At 42.6% G+C, this 14,638-nt stretch overlaps 1 protein-coding gene across 3 annotated transcripts; it reads left to right on the forward strand.

The window, feature by feature from the left end:
* Positions 1-1,448: 1,448 nt before the first annotated feature.
* Positions 1,449-14,151, forward strand: ADIPOR1 (adiponectin receptor 1). 3 transcript variants are annotated; one of them, XM_069972590.1, is made up of 9 exons: positions 1,458-1,535; positions 4,607-4,708; positions 6,008-6,218; positions 6,527-6,649; positions 8,399-8,570; positions 10,308-10,494; positions 11,923-12,110; positions 13,364-13,557; positions 13,905-14,151. In XM_069972590.1, the coding sequence occupies exons 3-9, from the start codon at positions 6,081-6,083 to the stop codon at positions 14,031-14,033; spliced, it is 1,131 nt and encodes a 376-aa protein (XP_069828691.1). In that variant the 5' UTR covers positions 1,458-1,535; positions 4,607-4,708; positions 6,008-6,080; the 3' UTR covers positions 14,034-14,151. The 3 variants fall into 3 exon arrangements, with proteins under 3 accessions (XP_069828690.1, XP_069828691.1, XP_069828692.1); XM_069972589.1 differs by lacking the exon at positions 4,607-4,708 and having other exon boundaries at positions 1,449-1,535; XM_069972591.1 differs by lacking the exons at positions 1,458-1,535; positions 4,607-4,708 and adding an exon at positions 1,605-1,664.
* Positions 14,152-14,638: the final 487 nt, after the last annotated feature.

Genomic DNA, 14,638 nt, shown 5'->3' on the forward strand with positions numbered 1-14,638 from the left:
TCTATCCCGAGTTCCGCATGTAGCCTAGGACTGCGGCTATAAGCGGGCACGGTCCGATCGCCGTGCCTGCTAATCACGTAATCAGATACAGCTGTCAAAGTTGACAGCTGCATCCGATTACCGTATGCAGCCGTTCCTTGGTGTCTAGTGGTGTAGATCGGCCCCCCGGGACATTGTCCCGGAGGAGCGATCTCCGTGTCTGGTGCCGGCCGGGGTCTCAGTCAAAATGGCGCTGATCCCGACTCGGCACTCGTTTGTTTTCGGCTGCAGCAGCTGAAAGCAAACGAATGCCGTTCTTATTGATCTATGTTACATATCTATGCAGCATAGATCTCAATGAGAGATCAGTGCACTTATACTAGATGTCCCCCAGGGTGGCTTCTAGTATGAGTGTAAAAGTAAAAAAAAGTGATGTTTTCAATCAAAATGCCCCTCCCCTAATAAAAGTCTGAATCACCCCCCTTTTCCCATGTATAAATAAACGTAAACAAATAAATAAATAAACATGTTTGCTTTCGCCGCATGCGTAATCGCCCGAACTATTAATTTATCATATTCCTGATCTCGCACGGTAAACGGCGTCAGCGCAAAAAAATCCCAAAGTGCAAAATTGCACATTTTTGGTTGCATCAAATCCAGAAAAATTGTAATAAAAAGCGATCAAAAAGTCGTATATGCGCAATCAAGGTACCGATAGAAAGATCACATCATGGCGCAAAAAATGACACCTGACACAGCCCCATAGACCAAAGGATAAAAGCGCTATAAGCCTGGGAATGGAGCGATTTTAAGGAACATATATTTGTTAACAATGGTTTGAATTTTTTACAGGCCATCAGATACAATAAAAGTTATATAGGTTATATATCGTTGTATTCGTAACAACTTGAGGAACATATATAACAAGTCAGTCTTACCCCAGGGCAAATGGCGTAAAAACAAATACCCCCCAAATAAACAAAATGCGTTTTCTTTTTCTCAATTTCACCATACGTTTATTTTTTTTCTGATTTTTCAGAATTCAGCCTGTCATTGCAAAGTAAAATTAGTGGCGCAAAAATAAGGGCTCATGTGGGTTTCTAGGTGGAAAAATGCAAGTGCAAATTGGCTCTGTCCTTATTCACTTTAATGGAACTGAGTTACAAACCCCACCTAAACTGGAGACGAGTCATACTGTCTCTAGAAGAAAGTGGCCATGTTTATGTAGGGCTGGATAACTCTCTAATGAATCATGAAGGTGGCAGGTTAGGTAAGAGGCTGGGCTACGGTAATATGGCCGCCGCGGAGACGGAACACATTATTACCGCAGAGCGCGTGCACGGAGACCTCTCAGCTGTATTAGGAATGGAGGGGGCAGCGGGAGAAGCCGCATAGTACACCGCACACGTCTCCATATTCGGGCGCCGGAACCTCAGTAGCAGGAAGAGCAGGACCCCCCCCCCCCCCCCCCCCCCCCCCCCCCGGTGATCGCTGACAGCGGAAGTTGTCATTTCCTAGGCTGTGGTTGTTCCGGGGACATTGGCTGGAAGCCTGAGGTAAACATGTCTGTCTGGTAGATAATAGCTGCAAGGACGATACTCCAGCCTCCCGCTGGACCGTGTGTGTGCGGGGGTCACCGGGAGCCGTCCCTCAGGGCAGACGTGTCAGCTGCCGGGGGCACTGGGGTATGTCGTGTGTGTATACTGTCTGAGCTGTGTATACTGGCTGAGCTGTGTATATGGGATGTGTATACTGGCTGAGCTGTGTATATAGGCTGTGTATACTGGCTGAGCTGTGTATATGGGATGTGTATACTGGCTGAGCTGTGTATATGGGATGTGTATACTGGCTGAGCTGTGTATATGGGATGTGTATACTGGCTGAGCTGTGTATATAAGCTGTGTATACCGTCTGAGCTGTGTATATGGGATGTGTATACTGGCTGAGCTGTGTATATGGGATGTGTATACTGGCTGAGCTGTGTATATGGGATGTGTATACTGTCTGAGCTGTGTATATGGGATGTGTATACCGGCTGAGCTGTGTATATAGTCTGAGCTGTGTATATGGGATGTGTATACTGGCTGAGCTGTGTATACTGGTTGAGCTGTGTATATGGGATGTGTATACCGGCTGAGCTGTGTATATGGGATGTGTATACCGTCTGAGCTGTGTATATGGGATGTGTATACCGGCTGAGCTGTGTATATGGGATGTGTATACCGGCTGAGCTGTGTATATGGGATGTGTATACCGGCTGAGCTGTGTATATGGGATGTGTATACCAGCTGAGCTGTGTATATGGGATGTGTATACCGGCTGAGCTGTGTATATGGGATGTGTATACCGGCTGAGCTGTGTATATGGGATGTGTATACCGGCTGAGCTGTGTATATGGGATGTGTATACCGGCTGAGCTGTGTATATGGGATGTGTATACCGGCTGAGCTGTGTATATGGGATGTGTATACCGGCTGAGCTGTGTATATGGGATGTGTATACCGGCTGAGCTGTGTATATGGGATGTGTATACCGGCTGAGCTGTGTATATGGGATGTGTATACCGGCTGAGCTGTGTATATGGGATGTGTATACTGGCTGAGCTGTGTATATGGGATGTGTATACTGGCTGAGCTGTGTATACTGGTTGAGCTGTGTATATGGGATGTGTATACCGTCTGAGCTGTGTATATGGGATGTGTATACCGGCTGAGCTGTGTATATAGTCTGAGCTGTGTATATGGGATGTGTATACCGGCTGAGCTGTGTATATGGGATGTGTATACCGTCTGAGCTGTGTATATGGGATGTGTATACCGGCTGAGCTGTGTATATAGTCTGAGCTGTGTATATGGGATGTGTATACCGTCTGAGCTGTGTATATGGGATGTGTATACCGGCTGAGCTGTGTATATAGTCTGAGCTGTGTATATGGGATGTGTATACCGGCTGAGCTGTGTATATGGGATGTGTATACTGTCTGAGCTGTGTATATGGGATGTGTATACTGTCTGAGCTGTGTATATGAGCTGTGTATATGAGCTGTGTATACCGGCTGAGCTGTGAATATGGGATGTGTATACTGGCTGAGCTGTGTATATTGGATGTGTATACTGTCTGAGCTGTGTATATGGGATGTGTATACTGGCTGATCTGTGTATATGGGATGTGTATATGGGATGTGTATACTGGGGCTGTACATGTAATCCTATAGAATAGGCTCCTGTTATAGCGTCCGATAGATGCTGCTGCGGTCCATGTAGATCTCTACAGCTAAATCCTCTCAGGTATCAGCCCGATCCCTGAGGACTTAGAGAGAGATCAGTCTCCTCTATGGAGACCTCTCATTATGCGGCTTCTGTCACATCAGTGTTCTGTAATGGGAATTGTATGTATGACATGTATAGTATAGGCCGTGCATGACGGGTATAGTATAGGATATGCAAATAAACTGGAGAGGCGGACACCACTACAATAATACATAGAGTAATGAGAACAATACAATAAGTAGTAAAGTGTAAATAAAGTCAAAAAGACTCTATACAACCTGTTAGGCCTAGTTTACATATATAAGATGCATCAGTTTCCGTTTTTTGTAAAAAAACTGACTGCAACTGATATCACAACTGATGGCAAAAAGGCATCAGTTGTCATCAGGTTTTATATTATTTTTTAATGAAAAACCATCAGTTGCCATCAGTTAATATCAGTTGCAATCAGTTTATTCCTTTAGTTGTCATCAATTTTTTCTAAGACAGTATATAGGGGCCATCTATATAGGGGGGCAGCACCAGAACAGGAGAGAAAATATCGTGGACAACTTTTACATGGGAGTCCTCTAGAGCAGGGGTAGGGAACCTTGGCCCTCCAGCTGTTGCAAGACTACAACTCCCATCATGCCTGGATATCCCAGACATGATTAAAGTTGTAGTTGTGCAACAGCTGGAGAGGCAAGGCTCCTACCCCTGTCCTAAATGGTGCTGCACTGTATAGAGGAGCAGGGGTCACAAGAGTTTAATGTCGGGACAGGGACTTCGACGGAGCGCAGGAGGCAAAAGCCCGAGTATGCATAATGCATGCGTCTGCACACGCCGTGCCGTGCCCCATAGACTTTTAGTGGATGCGATGCCGGATAGCTGACCTGGCCGTACGTTAGAACGCTGCATGCTGCGTTCTGCCGTATGGCCGGTCCGGCGGCATCAGTTGTAGAAAGGATCATCTGAACTGTTCCCATTCGAAACAATGGGATCAGTTCAGAGATGCGTTTCCTTCCGGTGCTTCTCTACTGCAACAGAGGGAAACGCAGCCGGATTTATGTAAACTAGGCCTTATGTAAAGAGCCAGGTTAGTCAGTGGGGAGAGAATACCCAATATATATGTATAATACCCAAGTTAGAATACCCAATGTATATATGTATAATATAGGCTGTGTACGACTAGCATTGTATAGGCTACGTATTATATGTATAATATATGTTGTGTGTGAACAGTACAGTTTTAGCACAAGAGCCTTCTTATGGGGGTCTCTCAGTATTAAAAAATTTTTCGGGGATAAACTGTCTAGATGACTTCTGATCCCTCCGCTCTCCCTGGCAACAGTGATGACCATGTCCTGTGACCATTGCAGTTAATCAGCAGCCTCACTGGTATACAGAGCCGACCGCTGGGGGTACACGGGCACATCACTGCTGAAGCCAAGTAACCAGATCAGAGCGGTGGGGATCATCAGGTGAGCGCCGCTCCAGTATTAATCCATTTCTAATTATCTTGCATAGGATGTATCTTTAGTCTCATTATTTCTACTAGAATGGTGTGTAGGGTGGGCGATGGCATGTGTGTATGCCAAGAGAATATTAGAAAACCAAAAAAAGGAATTGGGTGCCCGGAAAAGCTGGATCCAGTCCTGGGAAACTTCTCCCAGTTTCCCAGGACTGGATCCAGCTTTTCCAGGCACTAGGAGCAGAGCAGTACGAAGTTGAATTTCAGCAGTTTGTCAAGCTGACCGCCGAGCCTAGCGCAGGCCTTTGCTTCACTACCACTGTAGATTCGCTCATCCCTAAACGATCTTAGAGGAATAGGCGGAGGCCATTTTCTCACATGACATTACAGATTACATACAATACATTACAGATTACCTCAGTGAGCGGCAGTAATCCAGCACCATGTACACAGCCATCTGACCTTTATACTGTATATGTGGGTACTGTGGTAGACAGCTGTGTGCTGGACCCCACAATAATCCGATACTGGGGGCAACCCTCAGGATAATAAAAATATGTGGAAAGCCCCTTTAACCTGTGTGTCAGAAGTAATAAAAAATGTTATCACTCCTGGGAACCAGTGACATTTTACTGTGGTGCCTCAGGTGTTCAGAGGGTTTCCGTTCAAAAAGAAGTTTTGAAATGTTGCTGCGCTTGGGGATAACCCAACAAATAGCGCATTCCTACTTTCTGAGCTCCCCCGGGGACCTTGTACGCGTGTCCCACAGAGACCATCCAGTCTCCACTTCCGAGACAGACTCGTCTGAGTGTGACAGCCGGCTCAACCAATCACTGTAGGCCTGTAGGAGGACCCCAGGGAGCGCAGAAAGGTAAGAATACGCTGTGTGTTAGGTTATCCCCATGGACAGCGGCGTATTCAAAGATATTTTTGAGCGGAATTCTAGAACTACAGACGTAGCGGGCTGATACTCACCGCAACAACTGATATCACAGCGCAACAAACCATGGTAAAGTGAAACCGAGCTGTGATTGGTTGCTGCGGGTATCGGGCTCTGGGCCTATGTCTCATGGAGTTCAGTATGTAGATGTGTGACTGCGTGTTCTATATACCCAATATATATGGAAACCAATGCCCCCCCAATAGCCGCGTGAGGTTGCAGATAATCCCAGTAACATTGTGAGGTTATTGGCAGGGAACTAGGGGCATATGTGTGAACACAAATAAATGGAGGATGAATGGCCGTTACCATGTCTGTGGTGTCTATAGGTTTGGGAAGCCTAAATATAACATGTTTCTGGTTTCTTAGGTTGAAGACAGAGAACACCAGGCTCGCCATTAAACAGCTATACAACTCCCCTCCCCCCTTCATATACGGCCAGATGGCCACTTGTAAGGTTTCCGGGCAGGAGGGTGGCGTGCCCAGCAACACTCGTGCAGATGCTGAAGACTTAGAGCTAACAGAACTGGGACCCCTCCTGGAAGTGGGAAGAGAAAGAAAGAGCCAAACAGGAACTTGTGTAAGTATATAGCAAGGGGTTACTTACTAATGTGTGACCAGTTACAGGTGTATGTAAGTGTGTTCCTTAGAGGGAAACTATCAGCAAGTTTGTGCAAATGAACCTGCTGATATGTCCCTGTAGCCCCCTACCCCCTCTTCCTGCTCTTTTTATCCTCATATGCCCCGTTGTTTTATCTGAATGAGCTGAATATGTTGAACTAAACATTTTAGGTTTATTATAGATATAGATAGTTCTGGAACGTTCCTCTTGTCACCGGCAATATCTTACATTACATATTGAACTTATAATCTCTTATTCTGCTACAGGGAAATGAAAACCAAGCGGCCAAGGGGTCTCAAGAAGAAGAGGAGGAAGAAGAGGTCCGGGTGCTGACTTTACCGCTTCAGGCACATCACGCCATGGAGAAAATGGAGGAGTTTGTCTATAAGGTGCGGAAATGAATGTCACTGCTCTTTTATTGGAACATCTTGACTTGTGGCCATAGCTAGTTCATTCATTGGAATGGATTTCCAGACTGTTGTTCGGGACTTTACATGCTGAAAAGAAGATAAGAATGGGAGTATATGGGGAGAGAATTCTTAATTGTCTCATGGATTTAAAGAAGTCCGGCCAAAATTAAATATTTGGTGCAGGCAGGAGGGGGACATAAAGAATCAATACCTACCTGTCCCTTTTATGTTGTAGCCATTTTCTGGTGCATCTATATTACATACAGGCAGTTACTTATTGCACATTATTTCCTGTAGTCGGTGCTGCTGGATGTGGGCGCTTTATGGAAGCTGGCAATTTTCCATATAGGTTACACAGCTTATCTAAAATTACACCTAATTAAATGCCGCATGTAGCCCGTGACCGCGACTATTTTCTAGGTGAAAAAATGCAAGTGCTATGGCCTTTTAAGGAGGAAAAAACGAAAATGCAAAAATTGAAATTGGCCCGGTCCTCTAAGGGTTAAAATACATGGTGTAGGAGATTTCACATAAACAAGGTACATAAGGTACAAATACTGGTAACCTAATAAGGGGTGAATGTAAACTACTGTGATTCTTATAATTTTAAGCCTATTCCAGAAACTCAGCAAAATCAAGCTAGGGCTTCTTTTCAGGGTAGGACTTATTGTTTGGAGAAACGGAGTATCTTCATATATGATGCAGCAATACTTCTGAATGAATATCCAGCACTTCAGTAACACGTGTTCGAACTATGCAGTTTGCACGCTGCTGTGGCTAACAAAATAGAAAAATGCTGCAGCCAACTGCAAGTGCCAGGGCTCAATGCACACACTACCTCCAGAGTACATACAATAAAAACCTGTTCTAAAGATTTTTGTTTGGGAAGAGTGTTGGCCAAATGAACATTCAGTTGCCCCATTTACATTAACGTTATTGCGGTAGGCTACTAACCACTACATTGCTATACAAAGACATACTGACAAGGAGTGTCACTATTGTCATTATATTGCACAGTACATAAAAAATACTCCCTAAAAAGATATATATAATATTCTTGCAGTTTTTTTCCCCCTCCCTCAAAAATGTTTTTGAGAACTACAGTACTGCCCTAAATCATTCAACCATGGAATGTACAACAAGCCCTCATACAGTTATATAACTTGAGAAATTATAAAGCTATAGCTCCTATAAGGAAGGGATGCAAATCACAGCGTTATTATACTGATGGTGAACTGGTCCTTACAGACACGTTACAGCCATACAGTACATTACATTACATACACATTACATACATGCGTTACATTACAGATTACAGACATCCATTACAATACGTACATACATACATACATTACAGATTACAGACATCCATTACATTACATACATACATACATTACAGATTACAGACATGCAGTACATTACATTACAGATTATATTACATACATACATACATACATAGGTTACAGACATGCAGTACATTACATACATGCATTACAGTTTACATTACATACATTATATTACAAACATTACATTACATACAGATTACATGTTACATTACAGATTATTTTCATGCGTTACATACAGATTACAGAATATATACATATATTACATACACAATCACAAACAAAGAAACCTAAAATTAATGTGGTTTGTTTTATAATTTCTGTGTTGGTTTCTAGAACTATCCAGGTAATATATAAAATATTCCTTTCCCTCTTTTCCTGAAAGGTTTGGGAGGGCCGGTGGAGAGTTATACCGTATGATGTGCTCCCAGACTGGCTGAAGGACAATGATTATCTGTTACATGGACACCGTCCACCAATGCCGTCATTCCGAGCCTGCTTCAGGAGCATTTTTAGGATACATACCGAGACCGGAAATATATGGACTCATTTACTAGGTACAATTCTGGTGAATATGATGTAATGGACGCTGTAGCATGTAACAATATCTTCTCCTATAGTTGCCATTTATGAATGGTGTGTGCGTATATTCTGCTATATATGAATTTTGTATGTGTGTGTGTATGTGTAAAATATATGACTACTGGTACATGCTGGTAATGTGCGCCAGGTTCTGCCTGTTATCTATGTTACCTGTAGTTATCCTGTATACATTGAGTTGTTCTTCAGCCCAGAATATCAGCTTGGTAGATCAGCGCAGATGTTTGTGCTCTATATAGAGAAAAGTTCAATCATCCAAACTCTGTAACACATTTTACAAACGCCCCAAAAAATGGCCAGCAGTGTTTCCTGCTTTTTGCGTTTTCTTTTTGGAGTTTTCTCATTCTAGTGTAAATTCCGCTCAGCATTTTATCTTTTCATTTTTTTTTATGTGAGGTTTAAGTATTGGGGAAGAAACCCCAATATACATATAGACATGACTGTTTCTGGCACCCTGCAGAATGATCTATCAGGTGGCCGTGCCGAAGGAAAATCCATTCATTTGCCAATCGGCTGATCTCTGACACTTTTAGGCTATGTTCACACGGCATATCAGACCGGCCGTTCCGTGACCCCGGCCGGGTCACGGAAAGGCCGGTCTGTGCCCGGATCATCACTTAAGTACCGGCCGGATGATCTGTCCGGCCACGGAGCTCTGATGCGGGCGCATCAGGGCGCGCCCGCATCAGAGCTTCCCATAGCCCACAGTGAAGCGAGCGTCCGGAGCCGCTCGCTTTACTGTATGAACTGACAGGTCTTTGTGCGGCCGGAATTCACTGAATTCCGGCCGCAGAAAACTGACCTGTCAGTTTTGTTCCGGCGCCGCATGGGCTCCCGGCCGGAGCGTGTATGATCCGGCCAGGATCCCATTCAACATAAAGCTATGTCACACACCGCAAAACAACGGCCGTAGTTCTGCGGCGAGAACTACGGCCGTAGTTTTACGTAGTGTGAACATAGCCTTATATGGGCCGATTATCGGCTTATCAAGTGTTCCTAACGCGTAAAAAGGCCTTTAAAATATGTATTTCTATTAAAGGGGTAGTTCACAAAAAAATTTAAAACATTGATTTTCTTTCAAATCAGTTTCAAAGCTGTATAGGTAAAGAACCGATCGCTAAAAAGTAAATACAGTACATCCAAGTACTCACTTACATGAATGCCAATATCAGTATAGTTCAACCAGAGTCCACGTCCAGCTTCCATGGAAAGTTGGTCATTGGGGAGAAATCTTCTGAACTGGGCAGATGCTTCGGCCGGTAGCACTGCGCGCAAGTTCAAACAGTTCAATTTCATTCTCCTTAGGTACAGATCCTAGTGCAAGCCAAAAGAGATCCTATGCATTTCCGTGTACACGGACACCTTCATCAGGGATAAGGTTCTTCCTTATTTCACTGATCCACTTGATATATATACAACCTGTTTTTTAATAAAAGTAAAATTTAAATCTCAAAACATTTTTTTAATCTGGACCATGGGTTCATTTCTCCCCCCTTTCCCCATATATCAGATCTCTCTAGCCGTGTATGTGTGTTTTTTTTAATTATTTTTCTGTCTTTTTTTTTTTTTTTTTAGATGGTCACAGCTGCTCGCTATATCCCCTGCATTATGTGTATAACAGCCAGGGTCATACATGTAGCTTTCAGTGATTCTGTTTTCTGTTTCATGTCTTGTGTTATTTTATTACTTTCCAGGTTTTGTGCTGTTCCTTTTCCTGGGCGTTTTGACAATGCTTAGACCTAACATGTACTTCATGGCTCCCCTGCAAGAGAAGGTGGTGTTTGGAATGTTCTTTTTGGGGGCCGTGTTGTGTCTCAGCTTTTCCTGGCTATTCCACACGGTGTATTGTCACTCCGAGAAAGTCTCCCGCACCTTCTCTAAGTAAGTATCTTCACATCCCATATTCCATGTAGCTGTAGCAGCATGAATAATCCTGCAGTCATGTTTACACTGCTTTCTTTAATGGATTTGCAGAATATTGGTTGCTAACTAAATAAATCTTTCTGTTGCTTTGTTAAAGGAGAAGTCCGGCCATATTGAAAATGACACAGGCGGCGGGGGAGAGAAAAATAACAAAGCATTGCTTACCTCTCCCCGTGTGCCATGTGGCACCAGGACTCCCGCTGGAAGGTATTTTCTCCCGAGTTGTGAAGATGTCATGACTTGGGGGGGAAATACCCCTCCCGGCTGATGGATTGCTTGCTCAGCCAAGCAGTGACTGCAGCGGCTTCCGGCCCCAGTCACTGACTGAGCAGCCAGTCCAGTTGTGATGTCTGCTCTGCTGGATATCCTGGAGCCTGGCAGAGACTGCAGTTTCAAAAAATGTTCCTGTGGCCGAACTTCTCCTTTAATATCTGCTTCGCTGTCTCTCAGCTACCGTAAATGCAGAAACATGAACAGCACTATATATATATATATATATATATATATATATATATATATATATATATATATATATATATATATATATATATAAGTCTTTACCTGTGACTGGTCCACCAGTATCATAATATACCCCTAAAAAGGTATCACAAAGGTCAAGTAGAAGGTAACCTCATCTGGAGCAGACCTTAAATCCAATCACTAGATATGCCATTAACCCCTGTGTTGCTGGTAGAGCATTAGGTACGAGGATATAAGCGCTGACATACAGACTGATGTATTATGGAGTCGTCTTATCATAGTTCCGGAAAGCTCCGTTTATGTTTAGAAAAAAATTGCCCAGGGTAGAATGACCAACCCACGGACCACCCTTGGACTTCCATAAACCACCTTTTACATACTAGTGTCCAATCACATCTCACAAAGTTCCTGGGATTTTATGTGCATTTTAAGTGTATTTCTGTACAGCTGTCACATGTAACTATATTACATGTAGTTATTGAGTATTTATTTCATATTCTACATATAGACCCTCTTTTATATTGTAGGTGTTTCTGCCAAAATACAAAGGCCTCACTTCTGTCTGTATGAGAAGCCATTTTTTTTATTAGACTACTCCTCATTCCCCAGGGATAAAGATATATTTGAGATATTTGCATATATACGTGACTAATATAGTTATACGTGTAGGACTTGTGAAGTGATATACAGTATCTTTGCACAATTAGTTACTAAACCTGTTCTTCAGTATGGCACTGGTCACTGATCACACCTTCTTCCCTCACAAATCACAGTAGACGGGAATAATTTCTCCAGATATTATAAGATTAGCTATGTGGAGCCCTGACGCACACGCAGATCATTCTGGAATAATTTGCCGGTTTTCCTGTGAACGCCTCTTAGCATTAATGACTTGTGATATTCCAGGCTGGACTACTCTGGTATCGCCCTCCTCATCATGGGAAGCTTTGTGCCCTGGCTGTATTACTCATTCTACTGCTCTCCTCAACCACGTCTCATATACCTGTCCATAGTTTGTGTACTGGGCATCACTGCAATTGTTGTAGCACAATGGGATCGTTTTGCAACACCAAAGCATAGACCTACACGAGCAGGTAATTTTATTAATCGTTATATATTCTATAATATATTATATATATTACATGAAATCCACTTACTAGGAATGTAATTTATTTAAATCAACTAGTGCTCTCTGCTGCCACCTCTGTACATGTCAGGAACTGTTAAGAGTAGTAGAGGTTTTCTATGGAGATTTTCTGCTGCTCTGGATGGTTCCTGACTTGGACAGAGGTGGCAGCAGAGAGCACTGTCAGACTGGAGAGAGTACACCATTTCTTGCAGGACATAAGTACTGGAAAACTGGAGATTTTCTTTTAAATAGAGGCAAATTACAAATCTATCTAACTTTCTGACACCAGTTGATTTGAAAGATTTTTTTGCCAGAGGTACCCCTTTAACTGCCATGACATAGGCTATATTCATGTGAACTATATATGCCACTGATTATCTGCAGCAATTTTTAGGGTGCATATGTTTTGCTTCAGATTGATTGACTTACCAGGAAAAAAAAATCTGCAGCTTATATAGTAGGTGTGAACATACCTGTATGGTATAGTAAGCATTTGAAAAATAACTCTGTCATGCTGGTTTCTCTGCTTTCATCTCAATAGTGAGACTGCGGTGTGATTTACAGCTCTGTTTAAGGGTCGTTTTGTGCTTCATGTTGGATGATCATTGCACATTGTCATTAGCTTGGTAGACCAACATTATTACACGTTATTGTGTGTATGATGCTTTACAGCACTGTGTCCCATCTTTGTGGGGTCCTTCCAACTGGACACAGTATTCCAGATGTGACCCCGCTGTATAGAGCTCTAGTGACATCACATCCGGAATACTGTGTCCAGTTCTGAACCTCACATACATAAAGATATCACTAAAATAGAACAGGTCCAAAGACGGAGGAAAGTAGACAAATGGAGGACATGATCGAAACCTTTAAATATGTTAAAGGACTAAATAAGGTTCAGGAGGGAAGACAAGAACAAGAGGACAGTGCAGAACAACGTGAGAAAATATTACTTTACTGAAAGAGTAGTAGATGCTTAGAACAAACTTCCAGCAGATGTGGTTGGTAAATCTCCAATAACAGAATGTAAGGCTGCCTGGTATATACATATATCTATCCTAAGATTATAAGAAGGGAAATACTAATAGGGCGGACTAGATGGAGCAGGTGGTCTTTTTTTTCTACCGACATCTTCTATGTTTCTATGATGGGAATTTCATTATGTAATATCCACATGCATAAACCTATATGAATTCATTATTCACCCTGTCTTTCTAGGTGTATTCCTGGGTCTTGGTCTGAGCGGCATTGTTCCTACTCTCCATTTTACTATCGCAGAGGGTTTTGTCAAAGCGACTACAGTGGGTCAGATGGGCTGGTTCTTCCTGATGGCCGTTATGTATATAACAGGGGCTGGTCTGTATGCAGCACGGATCCCCGAACGCTTCTTCCCTGGAAAGTTTGATATCTGGGTAAGATTTCATTTAGAAGAGTTTTGGCTTCTTACATATTGCTCATAGGATAAAATGTGTATTTTGTATTTCATTTAATGGAACCAATCTCACAATTGTGCTGATATGTTTCCCAGCAGCACAGTATAGATCTATTGTGCAGCTCCCCGTGGCTGGTATGCTCCAAGCTGCTCAGTAGCTATATACTGTGCTGCTGCAAATCATAGCTCAATTGGTTCCTTTTAATAGCATGTTTTATGGTCCACTGCTTACTAAAGTGTTTATATTACAGTAAATTTGGGGAGGATGGGGGGGGGGATTAAATTTGAGAAACTTATGTTACAGTAAAATTGTTTCTTCCTTTGCAGTTTCAGTCTCACCAGATTTTTCATGTCCTGGTTGTAGCTGCGGCTTTTATCCACTTCTATGGTGTTTCCAACCTCCAGGAGTTCCGCTATGGTCTAGAGGGCGGCTGCACAGATGATTCTCTTCTGTAATGTCTGGATAGAAGTAGCTTTTCCTCTTTCTTCTGGAGATATACAGGGGAGAGTTAGAGAACTAAACTGATTTAGTACCCAACTGTATTTTCACAATCTGCCCAGAAGACCTTATATATATATAATATATATATATATATATATATATATATATATATATATATATATATATGGCAAAGGTTACGGTTACCTCCTCATTATGGAATGCAAGAGCACTTCACGCACAAAACATGGCGGATAAACACCACCCTAACCTGTGTATTGAACATTTACAATGCCTTCTGTGCTAAGAGGAAAGGGGCACTAGTTCTGTTACTTTATATCAAGGTCTCTACGACATAACTCTCCATTCTTCTGCCAATGATCTACAGGCGAGAGGTCACATCTTCTATAATGAGAACACCATGCTGTATGAGCATTAATGGAGACGGGATTTCGCTTTGGTGGCAACTTTGAATACTGAGCACTCATTCCTATTGTATTAATCTAAAATAAATGTATACCAGGGCACACATGCAAGTATGTGAAGGCTTACTGCTATCCTTACTATTAAAAGTTATTTCATTTTACATAATCCTAAAGTCTAAATTGCACGCAAAACAAGC

This window comes from Dendropsophus ebraccatus, chromosome 5, assembly GCF_027789765.1.
Source record: "Dendropsophus ebraccatus isolate aDenEbr1 chromosome 5, aDenEbr1.pat, whole genome shotgun sequence".
Classification (NCBI taxonomy): Eukaryota; Metazoa; Chordata; class Amphibia; order Anura; family Hylidae; genus Dendropsophus; species Dendropsophus ebraccatus.

Coding starts and splice junctions, on each gene's coding strand:
- ADIPOR1 (XM_069972589.1), top strand. CDS start 6,081: ATGGCCACTTGTAAGGTTTCCGGGCAGGAGGGTGGCGTGCCCAGCAAC. Junction 10,495..11,922: donor GTCTCCCGCACCTTCTCTAA/GTAAGTATCTTC, acceptor GTGATATTCCAG/GCTGGACTACTCTGGTATCG. Junction 12,111..13,363: donor GCATAGACCTACACGAGCAG/GTAATTTTATTA, acceptor CTGTCTTTCTAG/GTGTATTCCTGGGTCTTGGT.